A 19,606-nucleotide genomic window follows, 5' to 3' on the forward strand; every position below is an offset into this window, starting at 1 on the left:
ACCCCTTTTTCTTTTTTTTTTTCAGCGCTGTCCCCAAAACGCGCCGGGGAAGCGTCCCGCTTTGTGTGCCAGGGGTTTGTGTCCACCCCCAAACGGCCGGGCGTGGGATGGTGTGTAGGTTGTGTAGGGGGGAAGGTGTAGAGGAGCGACCCCGCTGCCGCTGGGGAGGGGGACCGGAGCCCGCAGGCCGCGCTGGGGTCGGGGGATGTTTACCAGCCCGGCGCGGCAGCCCCGGGCGAGGAGCCGTGCGCCAGAGGATGCAGCTCGGCAGGGAAGGCGCCTGCTCCCCGTTGGTGCAAAGAGGCAGTAACCAGGATGTTTCACAGCTGAACACACTTACGTTCAGGCTCGCTAAACGCAATGGGAATATGTGGTTTGATTCTCTGCAGCGACAGCAGAGATCAGCTGTCCGTAGGACGGAGAAAGGCCGGGACAAACCCTTGGTCGTGGCTGCGCAGGGATGGCAGGTGCTTTCTGGAGCGTGCCACGCTGAGCGCTGCACGGGCACAAACAATTTGAGAGGTTAAACGATAGTAACGGAGACTCGATGAGGAAAAATAAAGGCGGCATGTGGGACCGTGCCAAGAGTTTCCCACAGAACTGCATGGTAAAAACAGCAGTCGTGGTTGGAGCAGGCTCGGCCCCAGCTAAACAGGGGGCTGGTGTTGTCACGGGACGCATGCCGCTCAGACAGCGCTCATTTGGAAGGGGTGGGAATGTACCCTCAGCTCCCTGCCTCCTGTTTTCCTATATTTTTCATGCATCTTTAACCCTCATCCGCTCTTTCATCCTTCTCCCTCCGGGAGCACTTTCCTTGCTCCACATCTCTGTGCAGCTTCTACTTCTGTGCTGTAATGACTCGCCTGAGGAATGTTTTGGTTTCAGTAAATAGATGAAACCTCCCCTACCCCCACCCCTCTCACCGCCTTCCTTCACATCTGTGGCGCTGGCGTTTGGCCCAGGTTGTGCAGTAGCCGGTCCTTATCCACTGACAGGTTTTTCTTCTGCTACCTTGCAGCCTTTCGGGGCGAGGAGCTGGTGCTTTATTCCACTGAGAGAGGAGGTGCTTTAGCTTGCAGTTGCATCAGCTTCCAGCTTTGGATCTCGGGCTGAGGTCTGTAGAAAACACGCCTGGGTGCCGTCCCCTTCTTCTGCCTTTGCTGTGAAGAGCAAAAGCTGTTGGATGGCTTCAATTTCCTTTCTTTTACACGTTAGGAAGTTTGGGGCCCTGGAGGCTGCTTACCCTTAGTGCTGGTGGTTGACCTGGCCCGGCGCTCGGGTTGCAAGCACGATGAGCAGGCGACCTTCAGCGCAAGGGCAGGCTGCGCTGCTGCGATGGGCAGCAGCATTGAAAGGCGGGAAGAGTGTAAGGGGCAGGAACAGTGAGTGACATAAAAAAACCCACATCGTGCAACTTTGAAATGCCCTTGCCAAAGCGCAGGCTTGAATTCCCAATGTGAAAAGCTAGAGGGAAGTGAGCAAGCCCAGGTCCCTTTGTGGTGCACTCTAAAGTATGAAAAAATCAGGCAAAAAGTCTGTGTTGTGTTTATCCCTTTCAAATCACCATTAGCCCTGTGATAAATTGTGCCCCGTAAAGACAGCAGCTCTTGGGCTCCTCCTGCAAGCTATTTTTCTTGGCAAAAGGCAAGATATAGCTATTACTTGAATAAGCTGAAGCCTCTCAGATTTGTGGGCATAGGCAAGAAGCACGATGGTGCACATGCTCTCCAGAACCCTTAAACTTTTTTGTCATAGCACAGGGAATTTCTTAAGAAGGAAATTCGTAAGAACGAGCTCCGCTTTTTCAGAGAGTTCTCTGATTTAAGCATTTCCAGTCTGCTTTGCATAGTTTAACAGCTGCCCCCACAAGGAAGAAACCACTGTAGTTATTTTGAAGACACCTTGTTGGCATTCTCTGGTCTGCAGCTGTGCTACATTTCTGCTCTTCCTGACTCCCGTTGTGAGCTCTTTCAATCTCCATAAATTAGAAGCAATTTCCGTGCAGTCAAGGCTTAAATTACAGTTAAGCATGTGCCATTCTGTTTTGCCAGATCAGGCCCCAAAACGTGCTGCCTAGGGCAGCGTTGAGGCTGCTTTGGAGCTGTAGAAGAGCAGGGTCCAATTCTTCCTGGATCCAGCAGGTTTTGCCCATCTCTGGTTGCTCAGATACTGCGATTTCCTTGTCTGAAACGTGATGCTGTGTAATGTTAACAAAAGCAAAAGCATGTGGAGCCCTCACTCCCTGGAACTGCGTACCACCACCTACAGAAGAGCTGTTTCCTTCCAGCCGGCAGCTCTCCCATGGCTGGGAGGGAAAGGCTCGAACAAACAGGCGCGGACCCCGGGAACAAGAGTCCCCACCACAGGCACAGAGCAGGGGAGAGTCCCCAGGCAGAGGCAATACCTTTATGTTAAAACTTGGCCGAAATAGGTGCAAATCCCCATACTGCTCTGCACGGGCATGGCAGGAGGCGGGAAGGTAGGAGTCTTGGAAGGGAATCGGGGAGTGACGTGCAGCGTGAAGGCAATATAGTTTGCTTCCTGCGGGTCGGTAAGGAAAACAGTCTGTGGAAAAGGCTTTAGGAAAAGGCACTGAGGCCTTCACCTAGTTTTACCTCAAAGCAGCGTTCAGCTTAGATCCTCTCATGTCTTTCAGAAGTACCTGAGGCATTATTGATGTTGGCAGGAGGAGCCGGGGCTGATGGCACGGAACACAAGGGAGAAGCAGAAATGCCTGTGACGGTGTGGGGGTGAATTCAAAGCGCCAATATCTGTTTGCAGCTGGCTCGATAGCAAAAGGCAGATCTAATTCCCTCAGTGCCAAATGTGCAGAGCTACTGTTGTCCCTCAGCCAGATAATTGGGAGAGGAGAAATGATCCAAACGCAGCCAACTATCTTTTTTCCCCCCCTCTTCTGGCTTTCTTCAGTTTCGGCTGTGGATTTTCACCCGTCACTGCATGTCTGTTGATAAAGCAGAAAACTCCAGTTCATCCTTTCTTGGGGCAGTTTCACTAGATACGCACACTACCGGACCAAATAACCCCTAACAACAGCCTTGCATGTCCAAAAAAGGACTTGTCCCAAGGTAAAAATGCAGCAGTGCTTACATTTTCCCGGCAAGGAAAGTTCAGGCCTGAGGGAGAATTCCTCCAGGGACTGAAATCAATTATTGCTTCTGGATTTAGAACAAATCCATGACTTTGCAGAAACATCACAGTTTTACAGCTTCTTGGTTTTTCCACGTGTAGTACTCATTGAACGGTAGCTCTGCTCAGCCTCGTGGTCACAGCTTTGCTCCATCACCCTGTGTTAGCTGATTTTGTGCGCTGCTTCTGGCTGCGTTGAAGTCTGCCCTTGCTAGGAAGAGTTTTGGAAGATGCGCTCCATTTCTCAGCCCGCGGTTTGGGGGTCTTTTTGGTTACTGTTTAGCGTGCCATCATTTTGACCAGTGGCGTAGTGGGAGAAAGTGGAGGGGTTGGTGGATGTCCCTGTGCCAAGGCCCTGGGTATATGGAGGGGAGCTACAACCCCACGGTCTGTCTTCCAAATCTGTAGCCTCCTTCTTTGATGTACCTGTCAGAGAGCGGGTGTTTGGTTTCAAATGAATCCTTTAATTTGTTACAGTGCTTCTAAACCAATAGGTCAGACAAGGTATTCAGAGAACTTACCTGGCAGGGGCCGGGACTCTTGAGGCTAACAGCAAAGGGCGTAGAAATCCATGATAGAAAATAGAGACCAAAAATGGTGGTGGGGATTTTGAACAGAGTTGTAGTAAATTGGGGGGGCAGTTAGTTACCCAAGGATGAAGTCTGTAAGCCAAGATTACTTGTCTTTTTGAATGACAAGCTCTACAGAGCACAAGCTAAAAGCGATTGAGACCTTGCCTGAATGGCCTTCTCTGCCCTGTATTCTGGAGGGTAGACAGGGTGGTGGTAATGCTGCTGTCTTAAACAAAGCCGTATGTTCAGAAGGGCTATATTTGGCTTAAGAAAAAAAAAATCGGAAGAGCGAAAGAAACAAACAAAATGCCAGGTGAAACTCGCTCTGCTCTCCTTCCCAAACAGCTGTAACTTACACTTCTGTTGTGGCTCATTCGTTTCCAGGTCCATCACCAGAGCCTACTACAGGAACTCGGTTGGCGGACTCCTCCTCTTTGACATTACAAACCGCAGGTCCTTCCAGAACGTCCACGAGTGGCTAGAGGAGACCAAGGTGCATGTCCAGCCATACCAGATCGTCTTTGTTTTGGTAGGTCACAAGTGTGACCTTGACACGCAGCGGCAAGTCACCCGGCACGAGGCTGAGAAACTGGCTGCTGCATATGGTATGAAGTACATTGAGACCTCAGCTCGGGATGCCATTAACGTGGAGAAGGCCTTCACTGATCTGACTCGAGATATATACGAGCTTGTTAAAAGGGGGGAAATTTCAATCCAGGAGGGATGGGAAGGGGTAAAGAGCGGGTTTGTCCCAAATGTAGTGCACTCTTCAGAAGAAGTGGTGAAATCAGATAGGCGATGCTTGTGCTGAGCTCTTCTAGTGAGGCAAGTGGTGATGAACTCTACTAACCAAAACGTACTTTACTAAGTGAACTCGGTGTGACAGAAGGGAGAGCAACACTCCCGTTGTGAACAGCCTCCCACGTTGTTTTGGATACCGGAACAGACCCCGGAAAGAAATGTTCTGTTCCAAATAACAACCTTTCAGAACTGGGGGCTACCAACCTAAAGGAGAGTGAGTGAGGGTGCATGTAGATGTTGTAAGGAGACAGGAAGCAGAAATGAGGGGCTGCACGAGACAGGAGGGAGTATACAGAGAGCTGAATGGGCTGGCACGTGCCAGGGTACTGTACGTGTCCTCTTTTAAGTAAATCCATAGCTCCATGCTGGGTGTTGAAGCCACAGTATGGATACTTCAGTAGTATGACAAATGGGCAGACGGGGAAAGAAAGAGGACATCTTCATTTGTGTCAGCTGTTTATTACCAGGGAGGTGTAAAGGCAGCACAGATACCGTTTCCTCATAAGGCCAACTCCACAGGAAAAGTTTACTGACATGGTATGCCCACTTCTGAATTTTCTTTCTTATGTTCTTGAACCTAGTTCAATAGCGAAGAATATTCTGTGGGATTTAAAGAGGAAAACAGTAGTTATTTGATCGGTAATTAAAATTTAAATTATCCCCCCCCCCCAATAGTGCTTTTCTTGCTGTGCTGAACTGGGATTCTAAGTGGCAACTCCTGCTCCAGTACTAATTATTCAATGCATTTTTACGCATTTACTGCCTAGGTGAGTACCTTGAAAGTACCCTGAGTTCAGGGCTTTCCAATAGAATTAAGTAAGTGATCAAGAGCATAAAGAGAGAACCATGTCCTCATATGGTATATCGTAAGGCTGGGGTGTTGCAGCCGGGTGGGACGCACCAACATTTCTGTCTTGCTAACAGCACTGTGCTGACCTTTTGGGTGTCTTACCAGCCAGGCCACAAGGAAGAATAGAAAGGAGGGGGGAAAAGAAAAAAAAAAAACCAACAAAAACCCCAACAAAATAAAAAAAAAACTTGAAAAGTTTAACTCAGGTGCATCAGACAGCCTAAAAGATGAGATTTGCTTTTAAAGAAGTTAAATGGCATGGAAAGCAACAGCTTCCATCAGCACTTTCTGCTGTTAAAGTGTCATTTTCTTTCTTGGCATCTGCGGAAGGAGGAGCACACAACCGAAGTGGCTGAGCAGGTGGAAAGGAAAGCCACAAGACACGCTCAACAGTAAAATTTTGTTTCCTCCATGTTTTAATTTGACAAAAGAGGCTCCATCTCAGGTTGGTCATCCTGGGATGGTAGCCGTGTTACAGAAGCTGTAGGTAGGCGGATGTTTTCTGGGAAGGCCATTCACCACTTAGAAGCTTTGCTTCTGCTACGTTTTAACTTAAGCTTTTGAAGTGCAGCAGGGTAACTGTGCTCCTGTAGCAAACTAGGGAAGTTCAGCCTATTAAAAGCAAACAAACAAAACTATAGTGAGTTGTTTTTTTTTTTTTTTTAAACTAACTCGAGTTTGCAAGCTTTATACACCCAACTGCTAATGGGCAGGAGGGAGGGATTAGGTAAAAACCACAGGAAACATCTAGTGTTTGATTTTCGGCCTCTCAGTAGAGAAGAATAAAATACTTGTTACAGCTTTTTAAGCTACCCCATCTATAAAAGTGTGGGTCTTCTAGATTGCTGTCGAGTTCAGACTGTTTCTCCCTTTGAACCTGTTCTTACGGTTTGCAGCACATGGGCAGGTCTGTATGAAGAAAAAACCCTGTGGTTTCCATATTAAAGCTGTAAAAAAAACAAAACACCCAAACCAAAAAAAACCCACAACCAAAACCCTGAAAATGCGTAACGTTTTTATTTTCAGTGTTCTAGGAACAGTTTCAGTTCCTGGGCTCTGCAGGCGAGCAGCAGTGTTGCACCTGCTGGGAGGGCACAGGTAGCAGATTAGATGAAGGGAGGGGTGGCAATGGTCTAGCACCTTTCAGTAAGCTTGTCACTGCTGACCCCCCATTGCTCTTGAATAGGCTATAAACGTATCAAAAGCCTTGTGCTAAAGCCCGGTGACCTCCAGGCAGGTTCAGTTGTGGTCGAGTCGAGTGCCCTGAAGATTAAAAAAAAATAAAAAAAAAAAAAAAAAATCCCTTTACAAAATCTCTTTCTAGGTAAGGAAAGCTGGAGAAGATTGATGCAGAGAGCCACCGGAGCTTGGCTGCCGCAGGCTCTCAAGGGCTGACGCCAGTGGGGAGCGCAAGGCTTGCTCGGACCAGGTCCGCTGTTAGTCTCATTTTCACAAAGGCAAGGAGAGACAAGGACGGAAGGGTCAGTTTCTTCATTCTCGGAATGGAAAGTCCGCCAAGCAACCGCTTTGGTCTTTCAGGGTCCAGCTGTCCGCAAGGTGTGTCTTGGGTTGCCTAGCTGAGGGTAGCAGAGCTGGAGCGCTACGTAAACGGCAGTTAGAAGTTGGATCAAACGGCGTTTTAGCAATAGTAAAATTCTGTAATTCTCTGTGCAGGAACCTGGCCAGCAGGGGAAAGATCACTTTTCACGAGACAACCAGTATTTTATTTAATGGGTTTTGGACCATTCCCCTTTACCGCTCCCAGAGAGAAATTCCAGAAAGCCTAAATAAGTAAGTGCATTCAGGCCTTCAGAGTAAATCTGCAATTTAATAATACAAGTGTCGTAATTCTAAAGAGGAACAGTACAGAAGAAAACGTACGCAGTCTTAACTACTTAGAGGTAATAAATGGTTATATTAAATGATAGAGAAATCATTATATACATCTTTTTCTAATACCTTGCATTTTCTAGTCAGCTTATTAAAATATAGGAAATGTAGATTCATCTGTATAAAATTTGGAATGTTTTTTCTAAGATGAAGAACTTACTTATAGGATATGGTAAGAATTCTTTTCTAACAACTGGTTTTAATGCTTTGACTTCTAGTGCAAGAGGGATTTAGAGAAATGAGAAGGTGAGACCTTTCACAGGATAAAGGTCAGGAGCTCTTTTACTCTAAGACAAAAAGGAAAAAAAAAAGTAACTTTCTGTGGTCTCTACCACATGTTAAAAACAATCTGCATGTTAGATTGAAATTGCTCAGAACCTCCAGAATAAAAGCATACTATACACTTTCCTCGCTGTCTGTTATGCACTGTAACGAAATGTGAAAATAATGCTGTATTTAGCTGTCTGTACGTGACTGGAAATATGCTTGTATTTAGCAAAATGGTTACCATGTGATAATGTGAAATTTAAAACTTGTAAAGAAACTTTCGTGGGTTTTTTTTTTTCTTTCCCCCTCCCCGTTCTTTATCAGTAAGCTGTCTGCTACCTTGTGCCACTTCTATACCGCAGCCGTAACTGGAAGTCTAAACGTGGACTGGCTCGACAACGAACAGGCGCTCTCTGCAACGCTACCCGCCGTACATTTTTCTCTGAGGGCCCACTGCCCGGATCTTCAGGACCCGCCAGCTACCTGGCTGAGGAAAAACAGTGCAGCTACAGAAACACCGGCCATTCTAAAACAAAACAAAACCCCCCAAAACAGAACCCCTGCTCCCCGCAGTAGTAGCCAAAACCAGGCTCAGCCCCTCCAGGAGGCCGTTCTCAGCAGCAGGCAGGACTAGTGTCACAGTAGCTGAAACAGCTTCTGCAGACCGGCCTTCTGGTCTTGCTCAAAGGAACAAAGACTTAACAGCGAAGGACGGAGCAATACTGGACAGGGATCAGTCGTAGGGAAGCTGGAGTTCCCGTCTATGAGTTTTGGTTTTTTTACTTGCTTCGTATCAAACAAACAAAAACCCACCCAAAACAAGAGTTATGATGGCCACAGCCATCTCCCATCCCCCCCAAGCCAGACACCTCTGACCCTCCCGGGCAATTCCAGCTCTAACTGTCTTGTGTGTGTGTGTCCCCATCCCCGCCCCCCCAGTACCCAGCATTAGGTCATCGGCGGCTGCACACAGCACTTATTTGGCTCGCGCAGAAATGCTTAACTCGTCATTTCATTGTGCACGACAAAGAAAGGCAATTGCTGCCTTAGGAGCAGCCAGAGGGAGGGGGGGGAACACGCTTTAGCCTGTTGGGATCTCATTAATCCAAACTGTAGAGAAAATTGCGAGAGAAATCAGGCCGTGTTTGCAGCTGCCTTTCCCGTCATCGCTGATGTTCTTAAAAAGAAAGGGAGAGAAGCAGCCTGCGGTCTGAGCAGCCCCCCATTCAGCCTCGTGTAGCAGCGGGCAGACGCCCGTTAGCCAAAGCACACACGAGGTCTAAACGTTTCCCTGCCACAGCCAGAGACGCTGGAACAAACGGTATCGCCCTGCAGGAAAGGTATGGACCAGCCAAGCCCAGGTGCTTTCTTGTGACCGGCGGTAAGGATGTACCTGCGTTACGCCCATCCCGTCAGCTCTCGCTCTTTTGCAGCCACAGTGCTGTCGCATCAGTTGCCTGTATTCACCAATGCAGATGTGCTGACTCACACTCCCCACTTCATTCAAGCCAGTATTCAGCAGCTACGCTGTTCACGTCTGCTGCTTCAACCGAATGTTTTCACCCCCCTGCCCCCAGTTAAGGGAGGGAAACTTTTATACATCTTTTACGAAGATCACGCGTCAGATTCACGACTTTCTCACACAAAGAAAGATGCACAAAAACAGGTGTTTGCCACAACTGTTTAGTTTTACTATTTTAATATCATGAAATAAAAGTACAAAAAATTTACAGGTATATTGTTTCTTACATGAAGATCGAACAGTTAACATTTGCATTTATTTTGCAGCGAAACCTGTATTCTCAGTCACAGAATGTGAATATTAGCCACTGACATCACCACTGAGCATTTCGTTTTAGAAAGAAACTGCAGAGGTAAAAGGCAACAATCTTGCGAGGCTTCGTAAGAACCAAAAGAATATTCCAACTGCTCACACCAGAAGTCATGCTTCAGTAAACCATCCTTATCTAATACAGGTTTCCCCACCTGGGAGGCTGAGCGTGTTAAGACACTGGAACTGGACATCTTGTCTAAGGGATCGTCAACAGGGGGTTCCTTGTTTACAGGCTATCAGCATTTTGGTGTCCTTGTTCAACGCGTTTGCAAAAATAAGCCGTGTGTGCACATGTATGAAAAAGAACGGGGTGAGATCACCTGCGGTCTTGACGTAGCTTGTGCTGTTTACCCCATTTACCACTCTTCTCTGAAGACAAGTGACAAACTCTTGTATGTAAAGTGCTGAGAGTTCAGTAACAGGCAGTTAACTAACCAATAATTATTAAAAACAAGTTTATCCAAAGTGGATATCCAGGAATGCTTGCAGATTGATGCTGCCAATTAACTGACTGAAACAAAATCCAGGACTTCACTGTATTTTTTCTGTTTCCTAGAACATTACGGCTGCATGTCTTCCCAGCCCAAGTTGCCTTTAACTTCATCAGCTGTACACGGAGATGAAAAAGCAAACCCCTGCATTACCTTAACCTGCTAAAATGTCAGACTCCATTTCATACGTGCCCCTCAACTTTTCAGACAAGCTTTCAGGTAGAAATTTATTCATGACAGACTGGTCTGATCAAATACTATGTCCTTTGCTGGACTGTGCGGTGCCTTTTCAAATAATTCATTTCATGAAGCATGCATGAAACCAAATTTTGAGTTTACAAATAAATAAAATGGTGCTCACCATTAGGTTTTATATATTTTACCATTTACTGAAATGCTTAAAGTAACTCAGTCCCTTAAGAATGAACTTGGGGGTGTTTAAATAAAAAATATTTGGAAATTGAAACCACATTCAAAATTGGCAAAACTATGCTTTGTTTTTGGAAGGGTCTTGCTTGTTTCTTCTCTTTACATCCCAATTATAAACTCTAGCCATATCTGAGGGTGTGGAATTAAGGAAATAGCTCATGCATTCAGAAAAGAAAGACGGAAAGACGGATGGATGGAAGGAGGAAACAAAGAAAGAAAAAAAGGGGAAAAGCAGGTTATACAGTTGGCCGCACTCCACGTACTTGTAACAGTCAATATAGAAACCATTTAATGAAAGAGCTGACTTGGTGCAAAGCCTTAACACAAAGGAATACTAATAACTGTTAGTCACTGCGGCCCTTATACCATTTACTTAAAAACCTCCAAAAAGATATTACAGAGAAAAACACTTTTAGTTTTACTTACAGCTACTCTCTTCTGATTTCAGTCAACCTGCCCATATCGGCTGTATTTGCCTATTTCAGGCATCCATAACGTCCTGCAGCGCTAAGATAGCTTAAGTATCAACTTGAAAAAACAAGTAGCTGTGCCTTCGTTTACTAAATCTAATGCTTCAGCTGATGGCTACCCTCATCATTAAAATAGTATAAAAAACCCCCACACCCCTGGAGGTGGTTCAAGATAGTATAAATAAATAAAAAAAAAAAGTTAAGCAATGCCTGAACTGGCACCAAGCTTGCTGCAGCAGAGCTTGTGCTGCTTGGAGAACATTGCAATGGCAGCTGAAGCGGGTGTGATGAGCAGTAGCCCGAAGAACAATATTCATACGCTTTAGAGAGAAAGGGAGAGTCGCTTTGCTTTGAAATGGCCTCCTGGCCATCAATCCACAGCACCGACCCAGGCCCCCAACTCACTTCCAGTCGAGGTTTGCAACCACCACGGTAGGTTTCACGGCGACCCAGTGACAAACACAAGCTTTGCTACATCTAACACACCAACCCTCAGCTCCACGCTGGAAACACAATATCCCGTTTCACTGCTAGAAAAGGTTAAGTTCCTAGAGCGCTACAGAATTTTAAGGGCAGCCAGTCTAAGACAAAAACATGTCAGGAAATCGGTAATTACCTTTATGTTAGCTTTCACGCACACCTCTTCCCCCGCAAATAAAAAAAAAAAAGGATACTGACTTCTGTAGTGGTGAACTGATCTCTAAGAAAATCCAGGTCTTCCTCTAGAAGATCAAGGTTTCTTGTGGCTGTTGACAAATTCTTCTCTAACAGAGCCTGAGCTTCATCAATATCATATTCAAGCATCACATTGGCCTAAAAAAAGAAAGATTGATAAAAGCTTTTACTCTTGCATTGTAAGGAATAAGCCATAGCAGGCTCACTTCAGGCTTTTGCTTATAACTTATCACATTAACAAAAGGCTGTCCTGCCAGGCCAAGACAACAAGATTCAGGACGAGCAATGCCAGAATCCACCTGAGGCCTCCACCCCTTCAGTAACTGAGTAACAAATCCCTCTAGTGACTTAAAAAAAAGTTCTCTCCCTATAGCTAAGCAACACGGGATTTCTCTCCCTGTGGATTGCATTCAGCCTTTCAGGTATCAGTATCTCATCTTCGCCATATTTGGAAAGCGAGAGACTTCACGTTTCTTAGCAGCACCTTTCAAGTGTCACACAACTCTAGAAGCAATGTTTGCTGCATTCAAGATTAACCTCAGGATCTCTGTGTGGAACACTGACAAACAGCCTAATGGCATTGGTCATTAACAAGAATTATTACAGGTATTTAAAGATACAACACGTTTAAAAGTCCTGTCCTATGCCGTGGTGGTTTTTAATCTACAAATCTTCATTTCAGTAAGAAGCTACCACGTGAAGAGATAAAAGAGCGGTATCAAGTGAAGATGCACCAATGAAGCTTTGTCTCGGCCAAGAACCGTGCATTGAGCAGAGTCACATACTACTAACTAGACATGATCCCAGGGAACGCTACACGGAGCTGCAAGAGTGAGATAAGCCATTCTTCTTTTAAAATAACTGGAAGACATAGTTTCCCCAATAACAGTAATACGCATAGCCCAACATGCAGACTGTAAGCAACAAGGAGGATAAAGGCAGAAGGCCAAGAACACCTAAATATAATAAATTGCTTGTGGCATTTCATTATAGCTTTTCTGTACGAACCATCAATAGGATGAACTTTCTCTGATATTCTGTTACAAAATAAACCTGCGATGCTCCGTGAAAGTCAACGTTTGTGAATTCTGAAGACAGTCTCCTAAAAGCAACAGGTATCAGACAAATCTTCTCTTTTTATGATAGAAAAGAAGTGGGAGAGGTCGGGAGTAACTGCCCAATCAGTCCGGATGCTGCACGTGTCAACAATGTTTCTGCCCTAACCAAGTGGTTTTGTCTGGCAGCCAACACAGGGATTTGGGAACATCTGGGAGTAACTGCCCAATCAGCCCGGATGCTGCACATGTCAACAATGTTTCTGTCCTAACCAAGTGGTTTTGTTTGGCAGCCAACACAGGGATTTGGGAACATCCGGGATTTAGAAGTCTCAAAACAAACATTAGCAGGTTGTCTCCACATATAAGGAAGCCTCTCAGTACAAAATATCCCAACCTGATATCGCTTAAGTACTTAGAAATCTGCGTTTCGAGCTCTGATCCCACCAGTCTTTAGCACAAATTCCACTCTAAATGCTGGCAGGTACCTGCCAGTAACAGAAATCCCATCTTTCCCTAAAAACGTGCATGGAGAGGGAATGCAAGATGCTAAATACAAGTAACGTAGAGAAGATGGGAAGTTGCTTGCCAAACTAAGTTATTTTGCTGGGCACATTCCCATCCCAGGCAATGCCGGATGGTAATTTGAACCACAAAGTGATAGAAGTGGTAAGGAAAATGTTCATGAATATGCTTTTTGGAAAGAACAATCCAGCAAAATTACAATTCTCTGAAGTCTTACTGTTGAGGCACCAAATAAAATCAAGCATGAAACCTTCACTAATGCGTTGAAATTGTCTGGTTAGGTTTGCCCTGCTGACAGGACACAGCTCCACTATGTCATGAACAGAATTATGCCCATAGCCCCTAGAAGTACAGATGAGACAGCAACGAACACTGTCTTTTATAAGCCTTCTATAAGTTATTTAAACAGTTTCAGAGAAAGTTCTGTTTTACTTACCCCCAACCACAAACAAACTTTATCTGTAGGAGGAACTGAAGCTTTGCAGTAGAGATTATCTGCCAATAAAAATCTGGTTTCCATTGGATTTGTGGAATCCTTAAGACAAATGATAAAACTTAAAATTGCTATTTTCACTGGAAACTTATGTCAAAGACATAAAACTTACAGTAAAGAGCACACTTTTCTGCTTTTTGCCATTGATACAGTATTAACTTTGGTGGGACTCTGTAATTTTACTTCAACATTAAAGTTAGAGCTCCAAGAAGAAAGCATTTTAAAAAGATATATTTAAAAACAATACAGAAATCTCTATAAAAGAATAGAGATGAAGTCAAAGCTTAGCTGCAGTCTATACACTATTATAAGTGAAGTTGGCATTACAAACATTAACTTTTTTGAACTAGCTTTCAAAAAGTACTACATACCTTTAAAAACAATTCTGTTATTTATAAAGGCATATTAAGTGTGCTCTCTAAAAGAATAGATGAAGTCAAAGCTTAGCTGCAGTCTATACACTATTATAAGTGAAGTTGGCATTACAAACATTAACTTTTTTGAACTAGCTTTCAAAAAGTACTACATACCTTTAAAAACAATTCTGTTATTTATAAAGGCATATTAAGTGTGCTCTCCAAAACATTTCTTGCAATGTGTTCTGTTAGGGTGGAAAGGTAGTTAGCTTTTCTCATACTCATTAGATATTCAAAATAGTTTACCTTTTTCTTCTGCATGTGTTTTAAAATTTCTAATGTCTGTTTAATTTCAGGAATCTGACTTTTTAGCCTGTGAATTAACAACAGTCATAATTTATTATTTTACAGAGACACAAAGTTTCCTAAACAAGTGATCAGTTTTATTATACAATCCAACCTCCATTTAAAAACCTGAAACTCTAACAGCTTTCCAGGCTTACAAGTGCAGATTTGAAAGATACGGCATGTAAAGGCATCTCAGCTACAGCTTCACCCGCCTCTTACACCGAGGCTCATTGGTTTTCTGAAGCAGAGCAATACACGCACCTTTCAAACTGGAACAAACACGTATTAACAGTAACAGATACCTGTTTGCTAAAATGGCATATTTTTGCATATTTCTGATCTCCCCGGAGGAGAGGGAAACCTCAGCAGACATACAGATGAAAAACACTGTAGGTAAAACAAAACAAGTGTGTTTCTTCTGAGGTCCACAAACTATTCTAACAAACAGTTTGGAGCTACAAGACTTGGCACTGTTAAAACGAAAGCCCTCTCCAGGGTTCAGGGCATCCCCCTCCTCGACAGCCCTTGCAGCAGCCTAGCAGAGACGCTGGGATCCCCACTGGCCTTCCAGGCCGCCCTCCTCTGCAACCAGCAGGCTCAGACAGCAGTGACTGCCAAAGCAGGCCTCCAGGTGGAAATTATGAGGGATATTTGTCCATGAAAGAAGTTTAATCTAAATAAAATATTACTTGAAGCTTTAATTTTAGCTTTTAAAAATTTGCTTCTCGCCTAGCTTCAGATCAAGACTGAAGCTACCAAAGAGAGATGAGATTACTAAACCAGAAGTTACAGGCTTGATACAGTAGTCATTTGACAAAAACGTATTCTTATTTCACTAGGCTGACAAAATTTAAATGACTACAGCAGTACTTTTTGGCCTTAAAGGCTAAGGACCAATTCAGCAATACTGTAAATTCTTTTGCATGTAGTTCTCAGGAAGAGGAAAGAAAAAACGCTGGGCTTTCCTGAAAGTACCGCAAATATTAGCTCTCCTAACACCAGCTTTTTCCTTCTTGGGATATTTAAAAAAAGTAGACTTATTTTTAAAAAAATAGAACTGTGCTAAACATTTCCCAATTCTGCAAAAATTATGACTTACCTCCTTTTCTTTTGAGCAAGATTAAGTTCCAAAAATTTATACTTCTGATACTGCTCATCCAACTTCTTAAGAACTACATCTGCTGTCTCATTTCCAGGCTGTTTCATAAAAGAATCTACATCTTCCTTTAAGGGGAGAAAGAAACCCTCAATGTTAGAAGAGTTTTACAGAAACGCTAGATACAGTCATGCTATCATCTTACTGCAGCTAAGTCTAGAGGGGTTTTTATATGTAAACAAACTTATTTTTTTCTGGAGTGAAGTACAAAATAATTTTGTTTCCTTTCTCAGCCACCTTTTCATTTCCCCCTCCCCCCTTTTTTTGGTAGGGAACTACAGAATAGGCGCAAGGATTATTTCATAACCATATTTGCTAGTACCTTGTTAGTGGTGCTTTCAGTCCTGGCCGATGTCAAATGACACCTAATGGGGTTGGATATCCTCAGACCACGGCTAAACTTTGTTTCCTATCCGTAAAGCAGGGATAACGCTTCTCTGTGGCTAATCAGATTACAAACTATTTAGGATAAGACCGATGAAGGAAGAGAATCACGGCCTGATCAAGCATGTTGTGGCAGAGAAAGAGGCAAAGGAGGGAAAACTGCGGTATCTGCTCAGGCAGGCTTTATGGTAGTAAACAGCTCGTCTTCAAAAGCTCCTTCTGCAGTCAGCAGGAAGCCACGGAAACCTCTAGAGAGCAATTCCAGCCAGTCCTACCATCAGCTGGAAAAGCAGCCAGAGAAGACAGGCCTGAGCAGGCAGGGATGCTGACCTCTGCAAGTGCCTCCTTCGGACTCCCAGGAAACAGTTCATCTGCCTGCGGGCAACGTTCTCAGCCTCGTGAAAGGCACGTCGGGCCAGAGATCAACCACACGTTTCTGACCTTGGCAACATTTACCTATGTATAATTCAAGATGACCACACTCGTCCACTGCGGTAATTCTGTCCTTAATTGCCTATATAGCTCTGTAAAATCTGATGGAAGCCTACCATAGGCCTCTTCAGCTTCTCTTTTTTAACTAGGTGTTTCCATTCCAGTAGTTTCGCATCAGAAAAAGACTGTAATACATTACTAAAGTAGTATCAGACATATAGCTGGTTCCCCTCATTATGACTCCTAAGCTCTCTTGACTAAAGAAACTTGCTATGAAATTACTGAACCTGGTAAGAAGTCACCCGCTTTCCTTATCATGAAGGAAATCTGCAGTGGAAATATGAACTCCACAACAGACTTCAGCAGGCAGCATGACCTAGGTGGATCAACAACAGAACTCAAGAGACTGCATTTCAGACTAACTGCCCGAGGAACGCCTTAAGCTACCTCACCGACAACAGAACAAGAAGCATTCCTGCCTCCTGATGAAGCCTGTAGAGAAGCTTTAACCAAAAACCCCAAGGATCAGATTCAGGCAAGTGTTGTAGAATTGAGGCCTGAGGATGTTCTGAAATGAAACTCCCTCTTGTGGAAGCTATTCTGCTCATGTAAATCACCCAAGACAGAAAGAAAAAGCAGGTGGGCAACAACTCACCCCACACACTTCCCAACACCCCATCTCTGCCTCGGCTAATGTCTGTTTGTACAGATAGACAAGACGGAACCCAAGTCTCTCTAAAACGAAGATGCTGAGAAGCAAATCCAGGCCCCCTGTATACTGGTGATCTCCTCCAACTACATAATGCCCCCTCAGATTTACCACCCAGGTTTTCCAACTGCAACTTCCAAGTCCTGCTGGTTGGGCTTTTGGCCCATCTTACCCAACTGCAAGGATGAGACACGGTCACTACTTCGAGCTTGAACAGAAAAGCTTTGTAGCAGAGCTGGGTGTCAAGGCTGTAGGATCCCTGCTTCATGGTGTGTCACGCAGCATCTCAACTGCAGAATTACCTTACGGGTTCTGCAAGGACCTGCCAAAACTCCTCCCTATCATTTTAGGAAGAAAATTCAGTGGCAGAACACCATTGTTGTATACCATAAAGGTAACGCAGTCTTTGCAAACTTCAAGCCAAGCCACACGAGCGCTCTGTAAAAGCCCTGAAATAGAGCAGGATAGCGCATTCCCCTGCGGCCTTATGTTTATCTTTTGAGTGATGACCCCAATAAAGAGCTGCAGGCAGTCGCTCTGCTTCTGCAGAGAGCTATCATCACCTATGGGCATATACAGAGAACATGACGAGAGAGACACTTTTTCAGATTTGCATCCCCTGTCCCCCCACTCACATGCATGCTAAGGAAGGCAGAATAAGGAAGGCATTTTATCTGGAAACATCTGGACAACAGCCCAAAAGAAAACAGAGTTGAAACTTCTATTTGGAGTGTTTTTTAAACTCCAGTGAAACCTTGAGTTAGTGCTTAACGTCACTTGAAATCTGGAGAGCACAAGAAGCCACAGATCAATGCCTAAGAAAAGGTATCTGCCATAAACTGTTTGAAGAGCCTTTACTGAATCAAGACGCCTAAAGAAAACATCTCTGAAAACAAGATTCAGAGTAAGACTGCCCACGTAGCACGTGGTGGGGGGAATGTCAAGCAAGTGATCAGGAAGTCTTTATCGTCATGATGGTATACAATGTTTCTGAAACAGAAACCTATTTTCTGAAGAAAAAACCTGTAATAAAAACCAGCCTCAAGACACTAGTATTTTCACTTTGTGGAGCAGAATACCATTAAAAACTTCTTAGCATATGCTTATTTTGAACAAAAAAGTCTATCTGAACATCTATATCCAAGTACTCTAAGATCAACATCAAGGATCTCTTCTGCAGAGACAACTGTATTTGATTAGAGCACCTCTCAAAACTGAGAATCAGGAAACTTCAGTGGGTTTTAGATCCAGACAAAAGGTTACGAAGAACCGAACAGAAGCACAGAACTAAGCCACAACCCCCAGAACTCTCCCAGGTCGCATGGTACAGCACGTGAGATACTTCAGACCCAAGTATCAAAAGGGAACAATGTGGAACCAAACATGAGCATCGACGGCTACCAGCATGAAAATGAGGGATGTGACAGACACCCTCAAAGTGTTTGCTGAGGCTGCTTATCTCCTGTTCCCTGCCAGGGTGGCTGCCTCCACCGTAGAGTCAGGGCAGACCACAGGTTCTCCTCTCTCATGATGATCGAGGTCTCGTAGGGCAGCTGAAGCCACGGCCCTTTCCTTTCGCTTGCGTCTACATTAGTCTCCCATAAGGGGGTGGAAGGAAGTTAGCCGCAGGCAACAATGGTTCTACATCCCAGTAAGATTTGCAGTAAAAATTACAAATTTTACAATTTGTAATTGTTAAAGAACCTTAAAGAAAAAGTAGGATCTCGATGCACTGAAAGCAAGCGTACTGCACCCGTTTGCTCAGGACCTATGCCCTAGGAAGACACATAGGTAATACAAGCACTATACCTAGAAATACCAAAATGCAAGTCAAATCAATTTATTTCTAAAAGAGCAATCATACCTGAGCAGTCCAAACAGCTCTGGTAAAGATATCAAGACAGATCTGAGAATTGCAGATTTTCAAAGTCCAAGAAAATCTCAGTAATAAAGCAGCACAATAAACAAAGCATTCAGGGCAGATATCCGACATTTCAAGATGACACCAAAGCAGCCAGGTATAGCCAGCCTGGTCAATACTTATTGATCAAACGAAATAAAGTAGCACTCAAGACAGCACACCAAGAGCTAGCTTATAGCAGAAAGTGAACAACAGATAATTTTGACACTACATCACTGTATAAGTCGATGAATTCTTCTTTTCAACCAGTCAACAAAATTATTAAATGCTTGGTAAATCACTTTTTAAAGTCGGATAAACAAGTTCAGCCTGTTTTCCGAAAGACACACATTTGTTGGTTTTCAAAAAGTCAGGAAACCTAGCTGGACACCGCGGTCGCTTCTTAAGTGTGATTTTGCCCAACAGTCAAGAACTAGATTATGAGAGGAAGATGCAGGGAAAGGTGCTAGGAGTGCAGTACAGCATTATCTGAGATGAAACAAAAGCGGCAACGTCCGCAGGACGTACGTGCAGGAGGAACCGCCGTAAGGAACCACAGTTTAGCACGTGTGACAGGAGGGTTCATTCATACCACGCTCTTCATCGGCATGCGAGTTGGCCAGTGAAATGACGTGAAAATGCTTAACACGGGGATTTGAGTTTGCTGTAAAGTGTATTAATGCTTAATAAGGCCAAGACAGAATCCAAACAAAGCAACTCACCCCGTGAAAATCCTCAGGGCTAAGGCACCCCCCGCCCCCCCGGGGCACAGGGCCCTGCCCGGTTTGGAGGGAGGAGAAGCGCTCCGGTACGGGGCTGCCT

The 19,606-nt window shown here is 44.5% G+C and overlaps 2 protein-coding genes across 2 annotated transcripts; one reads left to right on the plus strand and one right to left on the minus strand.

Annotated features, from left to right (window-relative positions):
- The first annotated feature begins 568 nt into the window (after positions 1 to 568).
- On the plus strand, positions 569 to 4,530 carry LOC103895687 (ras-related protein Rab-39B). Its single transcript, XM_009275365.1, has 3 exons — positions 569 to 607; positions 1,216 to 1,382; positions 4,104 to 4,530. Exons 1-3 carry the CDS (start codon positions 569 to 571, stop codon positions 4,528 to 4,530), a joined length of 633 nt encoding a protein of 210 aa, XP_009273640.1.
- A 4,662-nt stretch (positions 4,531 to 9,192) lies between these two features.
- On the minus strand, positions 9,193 to 15,422 carry VBP1 (VHL binding protein 1). The gene is made up of 5 exons (XM_009275284.2): positions 15,303 to 15,422; positions 14,162 to 14,228; positions 13,443 to 13,541; positions 11,426 to 11,564; positions 9,193 to 10,410 (listed from the first exon to the last, which is right to left on the minus strand). The coding sequence occupies exons 1-5, from the start codon at positions 15,407 to 15,409 to the stop codon at positions 10,340 to 10,342; spliced, it is 483 nt and encodes a 160-aa protein (XP_009273559.2). The 5' UTR covers positions 15,410 to 15,422; the 3' UTR covers positions 9,193 to 10,339.
- Positions 15,423 to 19,606: the final 4,184 nt, after the last annotated feature.

This window comes from Aptenodytes forsteri, unplaced genomic scaffold (genome assembly GCF_000699145.1).
Source record: "Aptenodytes forsteri isolate BGI_AS27 unplaced genomic scaffold, ASM69914v1 Scaffold143, whole genome shotgun sequence".
Lineage (NCBI taxonomy): Eukaryota > Metazoa > Chordata > Aves > Sphenisciformes > Spheniscidae > Aptenodytes > Aptenodytes forsteri.